This window comes from Gymnoscopelus braueri (assembly GCF_963280865.1).
Source record: "Gymnoscopelus braueri genome assembly, chromosome: 16".
NCBI classification, from domain to species: domain Eukaryota; kingdom Metazoa; phylum Chordata; class Actinopteri; order Myctophiformes; family Myctophidae; genus Gymnoscopelus; species Gymnoscopelus braueri.
In genome coordinates this window covers 1,239,062-1,260,109 of record NC_137616.1, presented here as the reverse complement: position 1 = coordinate 1,260,109, position 21,048 = coordinate 1,239,062, and the positions used below count along the sequence as shown (strand labels likewise).

The 21,048-nt window shown below is 42.7% G+C and overlaps 2 protein-coding genes across 2 annotated transcripts in view; both read left to right on the top strand.

Annotated features, from left to right (window-relative positions):
- The window catches only part of tnfaip2a (tumor necrosis factor, alpha-induced protein 2a), a 389,724-nt gene that overhangs the window by 103,222 nt on the left and 265,454 nt on the right, over positions 1-21,048 (top strand). The gene's annotated exons all lie outside the window — the stretch shown is intronic.
- LOC308102504 (uncharacterized protein) overlaps positions 17,028-21,048 on the top strand; it is a gene marked incomplete at its 3' end in the record, with an annotated part of 55,950 nt that continues 51,929 nt past the window's right edge. The window contains exon 1 of the mRNA XM_080452251.1: positions 17,028-17,309. Within this exon, the coding sequence (XP_080308377.1) occupies positions 17,042-17,309 (268 nt within the window). The 5' untranslated portion in view covers positions 17,028-17,041. The remainder of the gene's footprint in view (positions 17,310-21,048) is intronic.

Below are 21,048 nucleotides of genomic sequence, written 5' to 3'. Positions count from 1 at the left end.
TGCTGCTATTTTCAAAAGAAGGAGGACGCGGTGCTGCGAGGCGGGGGTTTATTATGAGAGGCTCGCGAGGAGGAGCTCCTCCTTCTCCTTCTTCTCCTTCTCCTCCTCCTCCGAGGAGGAGAAGGAGAACGCGGCGCCAAGAGGCGGGGCTTTGATGCGACGCGGACCTGTCTTTTGTTGTTCCCCCCCACATAGCAACCAGGAAGCTACGCTAGGGGAGCGCTGAACACACGTTCACACGCACACGCTTGTCCATGACGGAGGCGCGCCGACTTAGTAGAGCTTGAGGCCGAGGAGGCCTCCAGGCGCGAGTGCCCGCGCTGACCGACCGATGCTCTACTAGTCGACACAGCGCCGTTCGAGTTGTAAACCGATAGGGACAGAATAGTTCTTTTCATGGATCACTGTGTGCGTGTGTGTGTGTGTGTGTGTGTGTCAGGGAGAAACTAAAACAAAAGCCAGCAGAACACAATAAAAGTATCTTAACAGTCCATTGAAAGCATGAGCGCGTGTGCTTGCGCGCGCATGTGTGTGTGTGTGACTGTGTGTGTGTGTGACTGTGTGTGTGTGGGTGGTCGCGGTCATATATGCTTGTGCACAAGCCTGGCTTGTGGCTCCCTCTAGTGTTTCTTCTACAGAATTGCTGGGTGGGTAAAAACGAGCGAGCCTTCTTCAATCACCCTGGTTCTCCATTCACCCTGTAACATATATATCACACAGCTTAGATTTTTTTTATTAAATCCGACAGTGATGTAAAAAAGATCTGTAGTGTAAAAGTTGCACGTTCATGTATAGTGTTTCTTGTGTCTGGGTAGCTCAGTTGGAAAAGCTCTTGACTCTCAACCGCAAGGTCATGGAATCGAGTTCTGGCAAAAGCAACACAGCATATGAGTAATCTGGTTCCCTGTTGTATAGAGCATTGTTACAGGTATAGGCTCATGTGTTTGTTAATGTTGCTACCCTTTAAATGGCCATGGCCAATAACATGGCATTGGGCGCTTAAAGTTAAATATTTGATAAACTACACATTATTTCAAAGAAAAAGCCACCAGGCCACTAATGAGTTGTGACAGGTGTGATTGGTGATGAGTGAGAGCAGGTGAGAGGGGTGGATCCAATCCATGGGAATAGGGGGAAGGTTGCTGACTAGATGACTCTTTTCTACACCCACCCTCACTAACCTTAAAGGGATACTTCACTTTCAAATAAAATAAACATTAAAAAAAATTATTTAAAAAAAATGAAAGAAGTTATGGCAAAATAAAGGCCCCCTCACACATTAGTAGGACACTCTAATGCGTGAGGGGGCCTTTATTTTGCCATAACTTCTTTCATTTTTTTTAAATAAATTTTTTTAATGTTTATTTTATTTGAAAGTGAAGTATCCCTTTAACCTCAGTAAAACAACAACCTAACCTCAAGAAACACTAATTGTAAGACTAAGAATTCCAAATGATGATCACATTGTTGGGGACAGGGATCGAACCAGCGACCTATGAATTCACAGGCTGCCTCTCTTCTCATTGAGCTATGAGATATGTCCTCCCTGATGGTGTCTGTTGATATCTATAGGTTTTTCCGTCCGTTATGAACCAAGCCTCTGTTTCGCTAACTACTCTAGATCACTGGTTCACAAAACATTTACCAATAATTTTTTTTTTCTCTCCTCGGAATGGAAACTAGTGAAAATAGTCGATCTACAAGCTCACAACGCGTTGCTATCTGAAAAGTTGTGAGATTGTAGATCGGCTATTTTCACAAGAAAGTATGTCATACATAAAAAACAACTACTCTCAAAAAAGCATTTCATGTTATTTTTAAAAAATTGCACATGTCTGAATTAACAGGGTCATGTTTTGTACAATACAATTTAAATGTAAACTGTAATGAGTGGGGTTTGAAACGGGGACCTTCGGAACATGAGGCTAACACTTTACTGATCGAGCTATTCAATGCACAGCCTAGCTTGGTCAGTGAAAAAGGAGAATCCAACAAAACAAAACAAAAGGGGGAATAAAGTACGTCATATATTGAAAATAACTACTCTCAAATAAGCGTTTCATGTTACATTTAACAATTGCACATTTATTCATTGATACAGTCATGTTGTGTGCAATTTAATTGAGATGAAGTCTGCATGAGGTGAGACTCGAACCGGCGACCCTGTGGTTGCAAGGCATATGGTTTACCAATCAGCCATTGGACCAACAGACCTGAACTGGTGAAAAAGGAGTTCACACAGATGACACAGTTTCACGCAAATTGCTCAGAAAATCCTTGGTTTAAATATGTTTCAAACTGCTCAATATGGTGGAAAATCTGAGGGCGGAGCTTACTGGTTAAAATGATAGATGTGTTCCTCATGAGTCAAGGCACATCTGTAAGCAAGTTTCACGGCTGTCGGCCAAACGAGGCATGACTTTTGCCTGTTTAAAGTTCGCATTTTCAAAGAATTGCTATAGCGCCCCCCTTTGACCAATTGGAGTAAGATTGGTGTCAGTGATACTTGGAATGACCCTCTACATTACTGCAAAGTTTCAAACAAATGTGAGTCTGCATGTACGTGTTAGGGGCAGACGAATAATTTTCATAAAACTGCAATATTCATTGGCTTATAAAAGCTTAACGTTTTCACTTATGGAAAATCCGCTTGCTCACGTCTGTCGGCATAGGTCCAAAGTTCATGTGTAAAACGTTTTGTGCAGATTGCTCAAAGATCCCAGGAGGAGATAGATTTTTACTGTTTTTCATATAATTCAAAATGGTGGGAGATCTAAAGGTCAGAGGTCAAAAGTCAGTGTGTGAAAGTTGTTAGGCATGAGGAGACGCATGTGTGTATCGAAGTTTCATGGCTGTAGGTCAAACAGGGCATGAGTTGTACCTGTTCAAAGTTGCCGAACCGGCGACCCTGTGGTTGCAAGGCATATGGTTTACCAATCAGCCATTGGACCAACAGACCTGAACTGGTGAAAAAGGAGTTCACACAGATGACACAGTTTCACGCAAATTGCTCAGAAAATCCTTGGTTTAAATATGTTTCAAACTGCTCAATATGGTGGAAAATCTGAGGGCGGAGCTTACTGGTTAAAATGATAGATGTGTTCCTCATGAGTCAAGGCACATGTGTAAGCAAGTTTCACGGCTGTCGGCCAAACGAGGCATGACTTTTGCCTGTTTAAAGTTCGCATTTTCAAAGAATTGCTATAGCGCCCCCCTTTGACCAATTGGAGTAAGATTGGTGTCAGTGATACTTGGAATGACCCTCTACATTACTGCAAAGTTTCAAACAAATGTGAGTCTGCATGTACGTGTTAGGGGCAGACGAATAATTTTCATAAAACTGCAATATTCATTGGCTTATAAAAGCTTAACGTTTTCACTTATGGAAAATCCGCTTGCTCACGTCTGTCGGCATAGGTCCAAAGTTCATGTGTAAAACGTTTTGTGCAGATTGCTCAAAGATCCCAGGAGGAGATAGATTTTTACTGTTTTTCATATAATTCAAAATGGTGGGAGATCTAAAGGTCAGAGGTCAAAAGTCAGTGTGTGAAAGTTGTTAGGCATGAGGAGACGCATGTGTGTATCGAAGTTTCATGGCTGTAGGTCAAACAGGGCATGAGTTGTACCTGTTCAAAGTTGCCATTTTCAATTGAGTGCTATAGCGCCACCCTTTGGCCAATGGCTGTGAGTTTCGGGCCTTGGCCGTTTGGCATAGCCCTCTACCATATTTCGTAAAAAAGGCCAGAACTGCAAAAAGTGGCGGAAGAAGAATAGCGAAAGTGTAGAGATGTAATAAGGCTTCGAGCCTGATAGGCCTCGAACCCTTAATAATAATTCAAAGTTCAAAGTGCAACATCAATACATTCATCGAGAGCTTCCTTTTCCAAACTTTTTGCCCATACAAGTCAAAATCTCAAGCCACACCTGTATTCATAGCAACAAATAAACAAATCTACAAGCTTTTACTGAGCTTGTAGATCAGACCTTTTTTTTTCTTTTATGCCATTTATGACAATTTGTGAAAATAAATAAATAAAAATAAGTTAACCAAGTAAAGCAGAAATCACATGAATCCCAAAATAGGGATGAATGTGAACAGACTCAACCCTATGCACAACAGTGCTGTGAAGTGGTTAGTTAGAGTATTAGAGTGAGGTAGGTTGAACATAGTAGCAGCCGTTTCACTATAAAGCACAAAGTGCAAGTCATTTCAAACTAAATGTAACTACATAAAATAACAATAAATAATAATCATTCAAATCAATACATTGGTGCAATTTGTGAAAATAAATAAACAAAAATAAAATCTCTGCCTACATGCCCAAAATAGGGATGCCAGGTTGTAAGTGGTTAGAGGTTAGAGGTAGTCATCCTGTCAGCTCAGTGCACGCTTATTTCAGCTCATTTCAAACAAAAATGTTCAACTCAAGTTATATACATCAAATAATAAATAATAATAATAATTCAAAGTTCAAAGTTTAACATCAATAAATTGGTCATCGAGAGCTTCATGAGAACACTTATTTTCCATTCCAATATATTATATACTGCAGTGGTTTTTAAACCTTTTGTCAAGTCAAAATCTCAAGCCACACCTATATTTATAGCAACAAATAGCAGATCTACAAGCTTTTACTGAGCTTGTAGATCAGCTTTTTTTCCTTTTATGCCATTTATGACAATTTGTGAAAATAAATAAATAAAAAGAAGGGATGCCAGGACGTGACCCCCCAAAATAATCATATTTGAACTGGGGACCCCCATTTTGTTTGACTGGTTCCACAGATACATATTGTGAAAATAGCAGATCTACAAGCTAGCCCTCTCTTCTTCTTCTTCTTCCCCAGTAAGTCACAATGCAATGGGCCTCATGCAGCAATAAGTTCCTAATGTTTCCTCTTACATTTCTTCCTAAGTGAATTCCTAAGAGAAGTTGAGTCAGATTCATGAAACGTTCTTAAAAGGCAGAATTGTTCGTAACTATGTTCTTGATGATGATGAATCCCAATCCTCGTAACTTGAAGGGGTGTGCCAGTTCATCCCAATTACCATAGGGAAATCACACACAGAAATAAAATTGAGAGAATGAAGTAAAGAATACCTAAACTATAAGTCTAAAGATGGAACACCAGACTCCAAACATAAAAATAAATTAATTTATAGTTCTGTGGAGGTACTTCTGAAGTGAACAGAAAATTATTTTATTGAATTAATGAATGTATTTTATTATTTCTCTCACATTAATCAACATATCACCACTAGACATCAATGTACATTTGCTGATAGCTGTTAAAAATGTTATCCATATTTCATGTTCAGGAGTAGCGTTAGTAGTGGATATAAAACATTTTATTACTGAAAGCTGGTGGGTGGATATGGAGGGTCTTTAAGGTAGCAGCTGCTTGGTATGTAATGGGGTGGAAATAGGGGTGTGGTGGGTGATATGGTGGTGCAAGGAGGGGTGTAGGGGGCTATGTGGGGGGTATGGGGATGGGTATGACGGGTGGGTATAGGGGGGCTTTCAGGTAGGAAGGGGACTGGAAAATGGGGGTGTGGTGAATGTCGGGGATATGGGGGTGGGGGTATGGGGGGCAATGAGGGTGGGTTGGGTGGGGGGTTATGGGGTGGGTATGGGGCTTGGGCTTCAACTCAACCGGGTCCGTTTGGGTTAGATTGTAATTTCAGACCCGTCTCAAACATTTTCATGTCAAGGACCCCCAAATTGACATGCATTTGGCTGCAGACCCCCACCTGAAAATATTTTCTGCCAGGGAAAAAAAAATCAAGATTCATCAAAATGTCTCGAAAATAGCCGATCTAACAAGCTCAAAATGGCCAGTAATGGGACGCGTTGTGAGCTTCTAGATCGGCTATTTTCAAACAAAGTATAAAATAGGGTTAAAGTGATTAAACTGTTCCTCGTTTGCTGTGGACCCCCTGAAACTCCCTCAAGGACCCCTGGGGGTCCCCAGACCACACTTTGAGAACCACTGCTCTAAAGATATGATAAAAAATATTATTGTAATTTAAATCCTATATTATACAACTGTAGAATTGAAGAAACTTCGAGAATTCATAATTTTTGCACAAACATGTCACACTTAAGAACTAAAAGGCCACCCTAAGAGTGCTCTTCAGTGTGTGTAGATTCTGTTCTTACCTGAGAACAGATCACAGCTAAGAAAACACTGGAGTATACCAAAATCTTCTTAAAAACTTCTTAAGTGGGTTTAAGAAGAAATTTCCTCTTAACACATTGACTGCCAGAGGTTTTTCTATAACAGGATCAGCCAGTGCCAGGAATTTTGACCATTCTGGCTCATATTTGAGGACTCACAGATTTTTTTGTGTTATGACTATAAACAAATGGAATATCTCAAAACGAAGCTTAGAATCTCTAAGTGAGAAAAAAAGTGAGTTGATAGCATGTTCCGTTCTTTAGCTAGAGGTAGTTGAATACACCTTGGTTTCACCAAAAACAGACCTTTTTCTCTAGATTCAGAGTTATTAGCGTTTTAGTAAAAGGACACACTTTAGATGCATAAAATGATTTCAAAAGTCTTTGACATTTATTTTTCGCCTTCATTGACATCAGTCATGTAAACAATATTTGTTTATAAAAGAAATATGCTTTAGATTGTACATTTATCGCTCTGTTTCACTCCAAAGTGAATGAACATGAACACTGAAGTGACTATTTTCAGTCGATTTTTTTTTTTTACTATATAATAAAATAAATAATAATCATTCAAAGTTCAACATCAATAAATGGTGCAATTAGTGCAAAATAAATAAATACAAATAAAATCTTTGCCTATAAATCCAAAATAGAAAAGTGGCAGGTTGAACAAGTTTTTACTATTCAAACAATTTTTCAACTCCAGTTATATACATCAAATAATAATAAATAATAATAATTCAAAGTTCAAAGTGCAACATCAATACATTGGTCAACTTTTTGCCCAAACTTTTTGCCCCAAAGTCAAAATATCAAGCTACACCTGTATTCATAGTGTTGTGCCGTGGCAGACCTGTCGCTAAGGTTCAATAAACCCTAAAGTCCAGTTTATAGACGACAATACAGAGAACATATTCAACCAGTTAAAAGGGCAATTTATTGATTACATGGGAAGTTCCCTCTATGAAATGTGAATTACATAAACAGCAGATTCAATGATAAAACAAAATACGACCAGATATTTTACGAAGGCAATTCGTTCCACATCTAGGTCTGCATGCAAACAAGCGTTCGGTTGAGCGCCTGGATAATTCTGACGTTCTTATCTTTAGCATTCAGTATATCAAAAACAGTGGATGGCATGTTCGGCCTTCTAATTGGAGCACAGCTTCTGTGCTCCACACTCTAGAACGTAAAGGTTGACGGCCCAAGGTTTCACAATGGACCATCAAGCCCTCCTTGGGTACGAATTTAGTACCCACAACACAAGATTAAAATCTGAACATTACATTATAGCAAGTATCATCTATTATAACATATGTTAAAAAAAATCATTTTGCAGGTCCCATTATTTTTCTTTTATTGAGTCATGTGAACCGAGGAAACCTTCTTTTGAAGGGGAAACTCTGAACTAGGCATGGGGCAGTCCCAGCCTACCATCCGGACATGAGCTCTTATTGGGGACAATCACATAACTTTTTCATTTGATTGAACAAGCTTGGGAACTTTGGTGTCCCCTAATATCACGCGTAATATGTGTGTATTGCTAACCTTCAGGATCACAATAGGGGGGCAGTCCCCCTATGTTTGCCTTTACACGCGACTATTCTAACATGTGCGTATGTGTGTATCCATGTCTTCTGGAGGAGGTTCTTTCCAGTGCCAGAGACCAGGTCCCCCTTTTATATACAGGGGTCCTGCTCCCAGGCTCCAGTCCAATCCATACCCTCCTGGCGGGAGGGGGTTTTCTTTCCGTTGCTGGGGACCAGGGCCCCCTTGACCATATATAGGGGCCCCCATTCCCAGCTCCGGTCAGTTCCGCGCCCTCCTTGATCAACAGTTCAGGGTGCCAGAATGGTGCAAGGAGGTTCTTCGTCGAGTTCAGCATGGGGGCCCAAGTGGCGATACGCTACACTGCCTATGGGGTGTGCATTGGGATTCCTCTGTATTTGCTCCCGTGTCATTCTCCATGTGTGATGGGCAATATATACTACGCTTAGTGTGGCAAATACTGCTAGGGTGTTGGCTAGGATTAAATGTCGTGCCTCAATGCTAATATAAAAAAAAAAATTGGGGTCGTTCAGTGGCCTTGGGCAGCATAGGTGTAGGGCCGTGTTCTCTCAATACTACATCTGTCACTAAAGAATACTCCATACCCTCCTTGATATTCATGTGAGCATGGGTTCTTAGTGCAGTGGGGTCAATCCAGCCATTTACTTCAGAGGAATTTGGGAATTCGGGGACTGCCATTAATCGGTGCATCTCTAATTACTAGGGGAGTGACAAAAATGGGGGTGATGGTTGTGAGGTGTATCCCGCCATTCTATAAACTTAGGAAGTGCTCGAGCTCTAATGCGCCCGAGGATGGTACGCCCCGTGTCCCCTCTATTGTCCCCTGGAAAACGTGCTCTGTGTCTAATTTAAAATAAGTAAAACATGTGTGTGCCTATATTTCTACTCTTTCACGGCCCAAGGTTTCACAATGGACCATCAATAGCAACAAATAGCAGATCTACAAGCTTTTACTGAGCTTATAGATCAGTGCATGGTGAGTGAGGTTTGCAGGTAAATAATAAATCATTCAAAGTTCAACATCAATAAATGGTGCAATTAGTGCAAAATAAATAAATACAAATAACATCTCTGCCTATAAATCCAAAAGTTGTAGTGGCAGTAGAGATCAGTGCATGGTGAGTGAGGTTTGCAGGTAAATAATAAATCATTCAAAGTTCAACATCAATAAATGGTGCAATTAGTGCAAAAATAAATAAATACAAATAACATCTCTGCCTATAAATCCAAAAGTTGTAGTGGCAGTAGCAGCCGTTTGCCCCACAGTCAAAATCTCAAGCTACACCTGTATTCATAGCAACAAATAGCAGATCTACAAGCTTTTACTGAGCTTATAGATCAGTGCATGGTGAGTGAGGTTTGCAGGTAAATAATAAATCATTCAAAGTTCAACATCAATAAATGGTGCAATTAGTGCAAAATAAATAAATCCAAAATCGAAAAGTTGTAGAGGCAGTAGCAGCCGTTTCACTACAAAGGACAAAGTGCAAGTCATTTCAAACTAAATATAACTACATAATAATAATCATTCAAATCAATAAGTGTGCAATTAGTGCAAATAAACAAAAAAAAAATCTCTAATAATCGTCTACTGAGTGGTACCTTGCGTGACAGTAAACCACGCACAAGGGAACACGACAGGCCTGGCATTCGTATCGTGACTCGTGCCGATCTTCCCCCTCTGGTGTCAATTTCGATCTGGAACAGACCCTGCACCGCCTTGAATTGTATTTTTTCCCTGGAGTGGGTGGGAGCTGTATGAGAACATGGGCTGCAATGTCTCCATCCGTCCTGTTCGCCGGGTCCGTCCAGGGTGCCCTTGGGTGGGGGTGGTAAGCAGGTGGGGCGTCTTCCTGAGGAACAGGGTGATCCTCAGGAGGAGGGGGCCCATCCTCCAGAGGAATGGCCTCTTCCTCACCCCCTTGCTCAGGGGAAGGGGGCCCATTCCCATCCCCCTGAGGCAGGTCTTCACCCTCTTCCTCAGCCCCTTCCTCAGGAGGCGGGGCTTCAATCCTACCCTCCTGAGGAGGGGCCAAACCGCGACGGCGACCCAGGGTGGTCCAGGACGTGGCAGCAGCCGTGGAGTAAGAGACAAGGCATTTGTAGATGCCATCAGGATGCCTGGCCTTGTAGAGGACGAAGGAGTTGAACAGCGATATCTGGAACAGGTAGGCTACGAACTTCTTCGTCCACTTTGTCGTCTTCCGGGTGAAGTGGTAATAGGCCAGGTTTTGGTCCAGCTTGTCGACCCCCCCCATGTAGGTGTTGTACTGGACCACACACACTGGCTTTTGAACATCCACTCTGTCACTGTGGCGTCTCTGCCTCTGGTTCACGGTCACCATCTCATCCTGGTGGCACGTGGTGATCATAGTGACGATTTTGCTCTCCTTGGCTCGCCATGCCGTCACCATCACGCCGTTGTGGTGACTGCTGATGGTTGACCCGAGGCCCAGCTTAGCCTTGGTCACGGCCATGATGGCTGGTGGCTGCCCTCTGTTGCATCGGAGAGTACCGCACACGTGGGTCCCTTTCCCCAAAAGTTCAAGGCACGAGTCCACCGAATTGTAGAGATTGTCCATGTAGAGACGGTACCCGTGATCTACAAGGTCACACAGCAGGAATGTAACTGTCTCACGCAGGGTAGACTTGTTGCTTCCAGCACAGCACGGCTTCATGTGGTAGAGGTAGCCCGTCTTAGAGTCGCACAGTATGTAGGATTTTATTCCGTACTTTATTGGCTTCTGTGGGTTGTATACCTTGAAGGACAGGCGCCCACGCCAGGACAGCATGCCCTCGTCAATGCTGATGTGCTGGCTTGGCAGGAACATCTCCTGGAACTTCAGCGTCAAGTAGGTCAACACTGGGCGGATCTTCCACAGCGGGTCTCTCTCGTTAGGCTCAATGGGCTGGGGGGTGTTGTTGTCGATGAAGTGGAGGTAGCTCCAGATCAGCTGGTACCGGTTCCGCGCCATGACCTTGCTGAAGTATGGAGTTGCCAGGGGCTCAGTAGTGGTCCAATACATGGGAACATCAGGCTTGTGAATGATCCCAGTGAGGAAGAAGAGGCCAAGAAAGTTCTTCAGCTCTGTCACTTCCAGCGGTTTTTCTTTGTTCCAGGCATTGTCTCTGGAGTAACGCAGACCACTGGGAGCCCTCTGACTCGCATACCGGTTGGTCTCGTCGCAGATTTCCTGGAGCAGCTCATCCGTCAGCAGTAGCTCCAGGAAGTCGACCGGTTCATCTGACTGGAGATCAGCAGCCCCATTGCGAGGCCCCGGAGTCCCAGCAGGGGAGAAGGGGATGTCGCGAGGCTGCCAGTCGCCAGTGTCAGACCACACCCGAGGAGGAGCTGCAGCCTTACGAGGCCTGCCACCTGTGAATTATAGAAATAGAGAATTACCATAAAATATATTTTTGTATTTGTGTGGTTTACGTTGTGGCGGTGGTGCATGACTTTATTACACTTAGAATGAATGAGAACACACACACACACACACACACACTATAACAAGTATAAATCAGGCATTAGTCTACCCCCAAACCCTAAACCTAACCTCTAAATGCCTAATCCTAACCTCAACTTGAATCTTTTCCTAATTGTAAGACTAACACCTCTAAATCATTTTTGAACCAATTATGTACAACCATTTTTCTTGTGAGGTCCACGAAAATGGTCCTCATCTCTATTTCTCAAATTCTACTCTAATTGAGGAGACGTTTGGCCCTCACAAGTATAGTAATAAAGTATGCGTGCGCACACACACACACACACACAGACACAGGTTCTTTCTTACCTCTACGAGATGACGGTCTACGAGATGACGGTCCAGGTGGCGGTCCAGGTGACGGTCCGGATGACGGTCCGGGCCCACCCATGTCTCCCTCATCCCCAACCGTGTCTGGCCCTGATAGAAATAGAATAAATAAAATACTTGATCAATATTATGTACATGAGATCAATTTAAACATTTAGCATCATCATAGATCACATGCATGCATATATATATACATAAATATGAGAGAATATTTACCGTTGCTGTGTAAGGTTTTAGCTTTTTTTTATTCCTGTGATAATTGTGACATCTTACCTGGACTCCCACCAACATGTCCACGTCCACCAACTGCTCCCTCCAGCTCTTCATCAGAATCCTCACACTCTGAAATGGATCAAATAATACATGTTACTGGTGAATTTTTCAAAAGCTATGTTGACATTACCTAATCATGACCTGCTTTTTGAAAGTGGCAAGATGGCAATATGAAAGATTAGGGGTTCAGTTCTAGGTCAGGAAAACATCAACAAAAATGATCAAAGCGTTTGTGTTGTGTCCTAACCTGGACTGAGGCTTTTGATGTAATTTGTATTATGACAACATGTGCATAGGGAGGGGGGGGGGTTCAGCACACCTGCCATTGCCCCCTTCAAAAGGCAGAATAAAATAGCAGATCTACAAGCTTGAGTTTAGGTTATATAATATCATGGTGATTGTGATCTTGTAGAGCTCATGTGGCTTATAGTTGTTTAGTCACTACTTTTGGGCTCGTTTTCATAGACCTGGTTGCTTATTCCTCTCCCACAATCTGGCAACACCAAAAAATACGTGCATGAATAGCGACCACAACGGAGTCTACTTGTGTGATCTGCTTGTAGATCAGATGAAGACAATGTTTAGGTTAGGTTATATTGATATATTGTGGTGCTATAAAAAAAATAGCAGATCTTGTAGATCTGCTATTTTTTTTTGTCGCTATTCATGCACGTATTTTTTGGTGTTGCCAGATTGTGGGAGAGGAATAAGCAACCAGGTCTATGAAAACGAGCCCAAAAGTAGCGACTAAACAACTATAAGCCACATGAGCACTTCAAACCTATCTGAAAATAGCCAATCTACAAGCTCACAACCAATCACCATAATTTACAGGCAGCTTTACAGAGAAACAAGCCCAGTGTGGCTTATATCAGATATACAAGCTCAACAAGCAGACAATAAGCAGACCTGGCAACACTGGCTACGTCTCAACACACACACAATCGCTAGTTTTCTCCATTGAATCAACTACGTAACAAATAAGACGATAAAACATTGAATGTGTGCTTACTATGACAACATGAGTTCAGCACACTTGCCATTTGCCCCCTTCAAAAAGGCAGAATAAAATAGCAGATCTAGAACAAGCTCAAAAGCTTGTAGATCTGCTCAACTACGTAACAAATAAAAGACATTGAATGTGTGCTTACCAAGGGGAAAAAGAGAAGGCGAATGCCTCGGAGATGGCTGCCACTCATCGCCGGAGGGATCACTAGAGGAAGCCGCCCCCTCGAGTTCGTCCTCGGTCTCAGGAGCGTCACTGCAGTCCTCAGGCGGGGGAAGTACGGGCTTGGATTTCCTCGAACTCCGACGAACGGGTGGGTCCCGGTTGTCGCTCGGTTCGACAGCCGCGACCCATCCGCCCGCCGGGGTTCCTGCCAAGCCAACCGGACCGGGCTGGTCCTTGCCGTCCACGGGAACTGGCCTCCGACGAACGGGTGGGTCCCGGTTGTCGCTCGGTTCGACAGCCGCGACCCATGCGCCCGCCGGAGTTCCTGCCAAGCCAACCGGACCGGGCTGGTCCTTGCCGTCCACGGGAACTGGCTGGTCCGGTTCTAGTTTGTCGACAGGACAAACAACCACTGGAGCCTTCGGTGGTGCTGGGGCCCGGAGGAAGCGATCCAACGTCGGCTGGCATGGATCAGCTGACCCGCTGATGTGTTTGCGCTTGCTTGAACGCTTCGGCATACTGTATACGTATAGTCTACTCTCTCACAATAAACTATACTACTCCTCTCTATTTCCACCTATATATATATATCTCTCTCCTCTCTATTACCACCTGATTTTATTCTATATCGCCGATCTACTGCCCTATAACTTCGCCTAACTTCCACCTATAATTATTATGTATACCTCCACGCCCTCTCTATCCTATAATATATATATATATAACTCACTAGGCTAAATATATATCACTCTCTCACATATATCACACACACTACTATAACTACTAATCAAACACACGCTCAAATATTAAATCACTCAGACACTCACACAAACTCACAAACAATCAGAACACTCACCGTCAATCAATCACTGTCTCAATCTCACTAACTCTCACACGATACAACTCTCTCTCTCTCTCACTAACTCACTCAAATAATCTATCACTCAATCTACAGTATCACACACCTATCAAACTAACTCACTCTACAACTAACACTCAAAATCACTCAATCTATCTATCTATATTTCTCTATCTCTCTCTCTCTCTCTGTAACTGTCTATGACCGGCTCTAAACTCTCAAATCGCAAGACCGAGGGGTTCGCGCGACCCCGATTTATAGGTTTTGTGCGCGCGCATCGAGCCTGCGCCCGACACCCGCGCGCTCGGCGCGCGCGCACTCAGACACGCGAAGCTAGTGGCGAGCCTACCGGCAACACGGATCTATCCACAATATCTACCGTCATCTCAAACACGGATCTATTCACAATATCTTTTCTTCATTTATGAAGAAATACAACAATATCCACGGACTCGGTGCGCGCGGGGTGGCGCGCACGGCTTCCAAAATCAAGATCCATGGTGAGTTTTTCTTTTTTTCTTTGTTTTCTAAACATGATGATGGCGCCGATCACATCACAGCTGGTAACGTGCGCGTGGAACGCTTAGCGTCTGTCTTGCCTGTGGTGTGTGTGGAACAGGTCGGCGGGCGTGCACATACGAGCACGACGTCTAACCTTAGATCTCACCGCGGATGTTTGTAAACTTCTGTGTGAAGGCGACATCGGGTCGTTGCGACCTCGGATCACTTGGCTTGTGTGTTTTGGGTCAGGGAAAGTTCATCCCCGTGCACATACGAGCACGACGTCTAACCTTAGATCTCACCGCTGATGTGTGTTAACTTCTATGTCAAGGCGACCTCTTATCACTTGGCTGTTGGCTCATGTGTTTGGGGTGAGGAAAAGTGCATTCCCGTGCGTGCACGAGCACGTTACAAGCGCAAGCATGTGAACGTGGGTGCTGCAAGTTTTCCCTAGGTGCTTCCCTGCTCAATGAGCACAGGCTGCGCACAGGCTGCCAGTTGATGCACGGATCAAACATTTGGTTTGATATGAGCAGATTGGCGGACCCCCTGACTTTATTTGACTTTTGTGTTTTGTAATAACATGTTTTATGTGATTACTTGACCAGATCATGATATTTTACAACTTTTCTGTGGTCTAGATGGATGAAATTTCTTGACAATGTAGGGAAGGACTTCATCTAATGTAAGACACAAAAAAGACCACTTCGCGTAGATCTACGCGATTGGCACGCTGCGGCTTTAAATAGGTTCGCGTAGATCTACGCGATTGGCAGTCAATGTGTTAAGAACGGTTGCTGCATGAGGCCCAATGCATTAGTGATTTTTTTCAATAAAGTGCTTTAATCCTGTCTGTGGCCGATTCTGTGGGAAGTTCGCGATGGGCGGTAGTGACGGGGCGCATCCGGTGAAAGCCAGAATTACACTCAATGTAAAAAGGAAGTAAACGAGGGGGGAAATGATAAAAATAAATTAAGATCGATAAAATACATCTACGAGTCTTTATCTAAGGCTACAAATAGTGGTGACTAGTATGAATTCATAATGTAATTTGTACTTGTAGCCTACTTTAACTGTTGGGGTAAAATGCCATTTACAGTTAGGCTACTACTCATTGAAGTGGGTCCGTGGTGCTAAACTCCTCCTGAAATGCTTTGAATTTGTGTGAGAGAAAAAGGTTTTTGTTGTTTTTTTGTGAGTTCGGCTCGGGGGGCCTGTTCATGCGCTCTGCCTACCGTCCGGCTTTGACTTGTTCCGCCACTGGTTGTATTGTGAATTGTACTTCCATTTACTGTTGTTCCGTGTCTTTCAAAATAAAGCACTTCAATCAATCAATCAATCAATCAATCAATCACTGAGTTGGTGTAGTTTTGGATTGGTCAGAAGAAGAACATTTGGATGAGGAATGGTAAATAATTGTAGCATGTATCTGCCTTAAGGCTTCGTGTCCACTGGGGCTTTTTTTCTCCACTGAGAACAACGGTGCGCTCGCCTGGCTGCGCCCCAGGCGCCTGAGTTGAAAATATTTCAGCATTTGGCAGGCAGAGGAAAGCGCCTTGCGTGCATGTGCGAGCACAAGGTAGTTTGGAGTTTCCAAAAGTGCGGCGCTCCTGTTATAAACAATTAAACACATGCGCTGCAAAAAATATTTCGGTGGAGTTGGGCAAAGCATGATGTGATTGGTTTACTAATCTTCTTTAAATAAACATAAATTTAATATATGAATCAATATAAATATAGCGCCCATGTGAAGAACAACTCTGAGCATACAATATAATTAAATGATTTAATGATATATATATATTTCTTTTTAAATCTAGGCTACTGTTGTTCTCTTTGGGCATTTTGGTAAAAGTAACTAAAAAGTAATAAGTAATATATTGCTTTTCTCAGAAAGCAATATTGTAAAATAATATATTACTTTAAAATTAAGGTAAGTAAAGTAATATGTAATTGCAAAAATAAAAGTAACTTGCCCAAGACTGTTGGCAACACCTGTGAAGGATGTAACATTACACAACTATTTATGTCAATATGGCTGCCATTGATAAAGCTTTATTGTCCTACTCACTGTAATGACAAAGTCTAAACCACTTGAACCCCAACATCCATATTCTGAGGCGTACACAGGGCCGGCGCGTCCATACAGGCGACCTAGGCGGCCACCTAGAGCGGCAGTTTGGAGAGGCGGCAAAACAAGTTGGGGAATTTTTTTTTATGATAATAAATAAGTAAAATCAGGCAAAAATAAAAATTAAATAACATAAACCTAAAACCGAAATAAAGTAGCCAAAAACGTATCATAATCCACCCAAAACCCGGAAAGTTTCGCAGGGGCGCATCAGAGGAATCTCGCCTAGGGCGCTGATCAGCCCAGAACCGGCCCTGGGTGTACATTAGCCATAAATAGTCGATCTACAAGCTCACAATGCACCGTGTTGTGACACATTGTGAGCTTGTAGATCGGCTAATATTGGCAAAGGGATTTGGTGTAGACAGAATCATTTATTCAGTGACAGCTACACACACTCTCCACCAGGTGGCGAAAGGCTTTAGCTTAAGCCTTAAGTGGATCCTTTATCACGCATGTGTGAAACACGTTACCCCGGAACCGGAAGTAGGAGCGTGGTTTTCCACGGTGTTGTTGAGCAAAGGAGGCGGTGAGAGAAATGTCTCGTCCAACGTGTCAAATAGAGTGTTTACGGTGGTCGATCAATGAACACATGACGTCGGTGGGAGAGGAGATATTGTGTGTTTTGGAGAAACAGCAGCTGAAGCTTCATGTCAGAGTGTTTGTGTTGGAGCGCCTCAGTGTGGCCGCAGAGTGGACGTGCAACCTCTTCCAGAGAGAGATAGAGACACTAGAAACTCTGCTGGACACACAAAACAAACTGCTGGACATTGATGTTGATATGGACATCCATCCTAACACTGCAGGTTGGTAAACACTAGCCCTGAAACATGACTGTCATACCATGACAGTCATGGTGCCGAGTCCCCCTGGTCTAAAGTTGTGTTCGATTTTTTCACATACATTGCCATCTCTCACATAAACTTAAACGTTCAGATTTCAAATATAAAGTGCTTACCACCGAACCACGGATGTTACAAGGCGACGCGAACCGCGATAAGTACCCGTATCTCTCGTATTGTTCAATAAAAAGCATTTTAGTCCGATCGCCGGTGACAAAGATTAAGACGAGACCAGATCAACTTGAGACCGAGTCTACTGTTGTCCTAGTAACAGCAGATGTTGTCCATGGTGAAAGAACACGTAGCTGTCCTCGTCAATGCCTGTTTAGTTATTTTTCCCATATCACAAAACATACCGATCTGATTCTTGTTTGGATGAAGAAACGTCAGACAGACGAACACTCACGTTGCGTTGGGCGCTGATTCTCCGTTGGTTTTGTTGTTGTTGAGAAACAGGAAGACAACCACTCTTTCCTGTGTCAGTCTCTAACAATAGATTTAAAGTTAAACGTTTTATAAATGCCACTATTCACCATTGGAGTCGGAGTCATCGTGTGTAAGGTACAATATCTATTCAGCCCATTTAAAGCGTGGAAATAAACGCATCAATGAATACATAAATCATTGTTTATCCCCTCGGGGATTCGAACCACTCCCAACGTCGGCATAAATTCACCAGAGAGGTGCTTACACCGGTGAGCCATTCTTCTCATAACAATAACGTACCGTTAACAAGTCATAGAGTATACAACCAGCCATTAAAAAACAAAACAGACATGGATCAACTTGAGACCTCAAGTCACTACACTGATTTTATTTTACTGGTCTCCAACACGGCTGTTTAGTACAGATTTGTTTCCAAAATATCTCACCATGATCATCTATTATTCATTATGTTATAGGCTACTTAGAAATAGTAAATATGACGCATGATAGGTTAGATACACCTGATTCGAATGCTATCAATGCATTGAATGGGTAAATAGGCGAGTTTATTAGACCTTTGAATGGGCGAAATAGGCGACCTACTTTACCTACCCGCGATTTATCAGACCATTCATTGGGTGTTATCAAGACATACTAACCTACCAACGGACATGACTTAAATAGTTCAGTTTAGGTTTCGCTTTTGGTTTCGGACCATGACGGAGGCGCGCAGTCACAGGCGAACTGTCACCCCGTGAAGGACCACCGAGGGAGCTAAGGCGACCGAGTTGCCGTCCTGAACGGTGTGACGTTCGCCTGTGCCTACTCAGCGCCGTTCGAGTTATGTACCGATAGGCACAGAATCGTAAATATTGTTGTGGGGACTGCTCCGCCTCCAAGTAGGTCAGTAGCTCCTGAATGAATGGTCTGATAAATCGCGGGTAGGTAGTAGGTCGCCTATTTCGCCCATTCAAAAGGTCTAATAAACTCGCCTATTTCCCCATTCAATGCATTGATAGCACTCGAAGCCGGTTTTAGATAAACTGTTCGTTTATGATCAATGGTAGGCCTAATGATCAATGGTTATTTATATTGACCAGATCTGTAGAGGGCGCAGGTGAGTAATTTAAATAATTTCCGTCTGGTGGACATGTTTTATTTTCTGCCCAAAAAGTGTATTATACAGAGAAGGTGGTGTGCTGAGGTGTAACCCACCGTGGAGAATAGTTTTTCAGCAAAACAAAACAGCCTTTGTTTCGATGAGTAGCGAAATCGTTTTCTTTAGTTTTACTACAGTTGGAGACCTCGCACGGTAGTGGAATTTTCAGTCAATGGGAGGAGCACCGCTCCTAACGGAGACCAGAGCTCTAAATGGACATGCCTTGAAATGCCATTTTCTGTGCAGCGACTGCAACTGTATCTTAAACATACTATTTCCAGGTGATTAGATTACATAAACATTAGCTTCAATAATTTGTAGGACATTTAAAATTGACTGGTCAATAATCACGTCACTGTAATGTGGGGTTTCAGACACTTTTGGCCATATTTTCTCTATAATTGGTCATGTTATAAACAGTTTATCTAACCTATATCATGCGTCATATTTACTATTTCTAAGTAGCCTATAACATAATGAATAATAGATGATCATGGTGAGATATTTTAGAAACAAATCTGTAGTAAACAGCCGTGTTGGAGACCAGTAAAATAAAATCAGTGTGGTGACTGAGGTCTCAAGTTAATCTGTGACCATGTCTGTTTTGTTTTTTAATGGCTGGTTGTATACTCTATGATTTGTTTATGGTACCTATTTGTTGTGAAAAGAATGGCGCACCGGAGTAAGCGCCTCTCTGGTGTATTTATGCTGACATTGGGAAGAGTTCGAATCCCAGGAGGGAATGAACATTTATTTATATATTTATTAATTCATTGATGCGTTTATTTGCACGCTTTGAATGGGCTGAATAGTGATTGTACCTTACACATGTTGACTCCGACTCCAATGGCAAATAGTTGCATTTATAAAACGTGTAAATCTATTGTTAGAGAGACTGACACAGGAAGTGGTTGTCTTCCTTTTCCTCAACAACAACAACAAAACCAACGGAGAGCCGTCCACAACGCAACGTGAGTGTTCGTCTGTCTGGCGTTTCTTCACCCAAACAAGAATCAGATCGGTATGTTTTGACATTGTGATATGAAAAAAAAACGGCATTGACGAGGACAGCTACGTGTTTTTTTCACCGGGGACAACATCTGCTGTTACTAGGACGACAGTAGACGCGGTCTCATTCTGATCTGGTCTCGTTACAATTTGAAACACCGGCCATTTTCTCCAAATTTTCTCCGACGCTTCCAACCATGCGACACTAATGGTTGGGAGGTGTATTGCACTCTGATACATTACAAAAAGAAAAAAGAAAATGGCCGGCGATGGGATTAAAATGCTTTTTATTGAACAATACGGGAGATACGAGTACTTATCGCGGTTCGCGTCGCCTTGTAACATCCGTGGCTCGGTGGTAAGCACTTTATATTTGAAATCTAAACGTTTATGTTTATGTGAGAGATGGCAATGTGAAAAAATCGAACACAACTTTAGACCAGGGGGACTCGGCACCATGACGCTTGTATACAAGTGTCATGTGAACCATGGCTAGCTAAACACATGCTTACATGACGTTCAACACCAGCCGAGCTACACTGAGCTACATGTAGCTAAGATACTTTAGTTGCTACATTTAACTGAACTGAACTACATTTCCCAGTAGCCTGGGTGTAGTTTCACTGCGTGTTTGCTTTTCCACCGGTTTGGCATCGTTTTCACCATCTAGATCAATGGTTCTCAACCTTTTCAGGCTGTGACCTCCCAAAATAATCTTATTTGAACTGGGGACCCCCCCCCCCCATCCTGACAAGCAATTGTATGAGTTGAGTTATAACATTTAGTTTGACTCGGTTCCACAGATAAATATTGTGAAAATAATAACTCATTGCGAGGCGTTGTGAGCTTGTAGATCAGCTATTTTCAAGATATTTGCCTCCTTCTATTATTTGGCAATTTGGCCAATGTTTGACCAGTTTTTATAGTATAGTTTTTTGATTACTTTTGATGCAGTACTGTTATTGTTTCATTTAATTTATATATATATATATATATATATATATATATGGCATTAATCATTTTAATTGTCACTTTAACGTGATCTGGGGACCCCCCAAAATCATGTGGGGACCCTGACCCACAGGTTAAGAACCACTGATCCTAGATCAG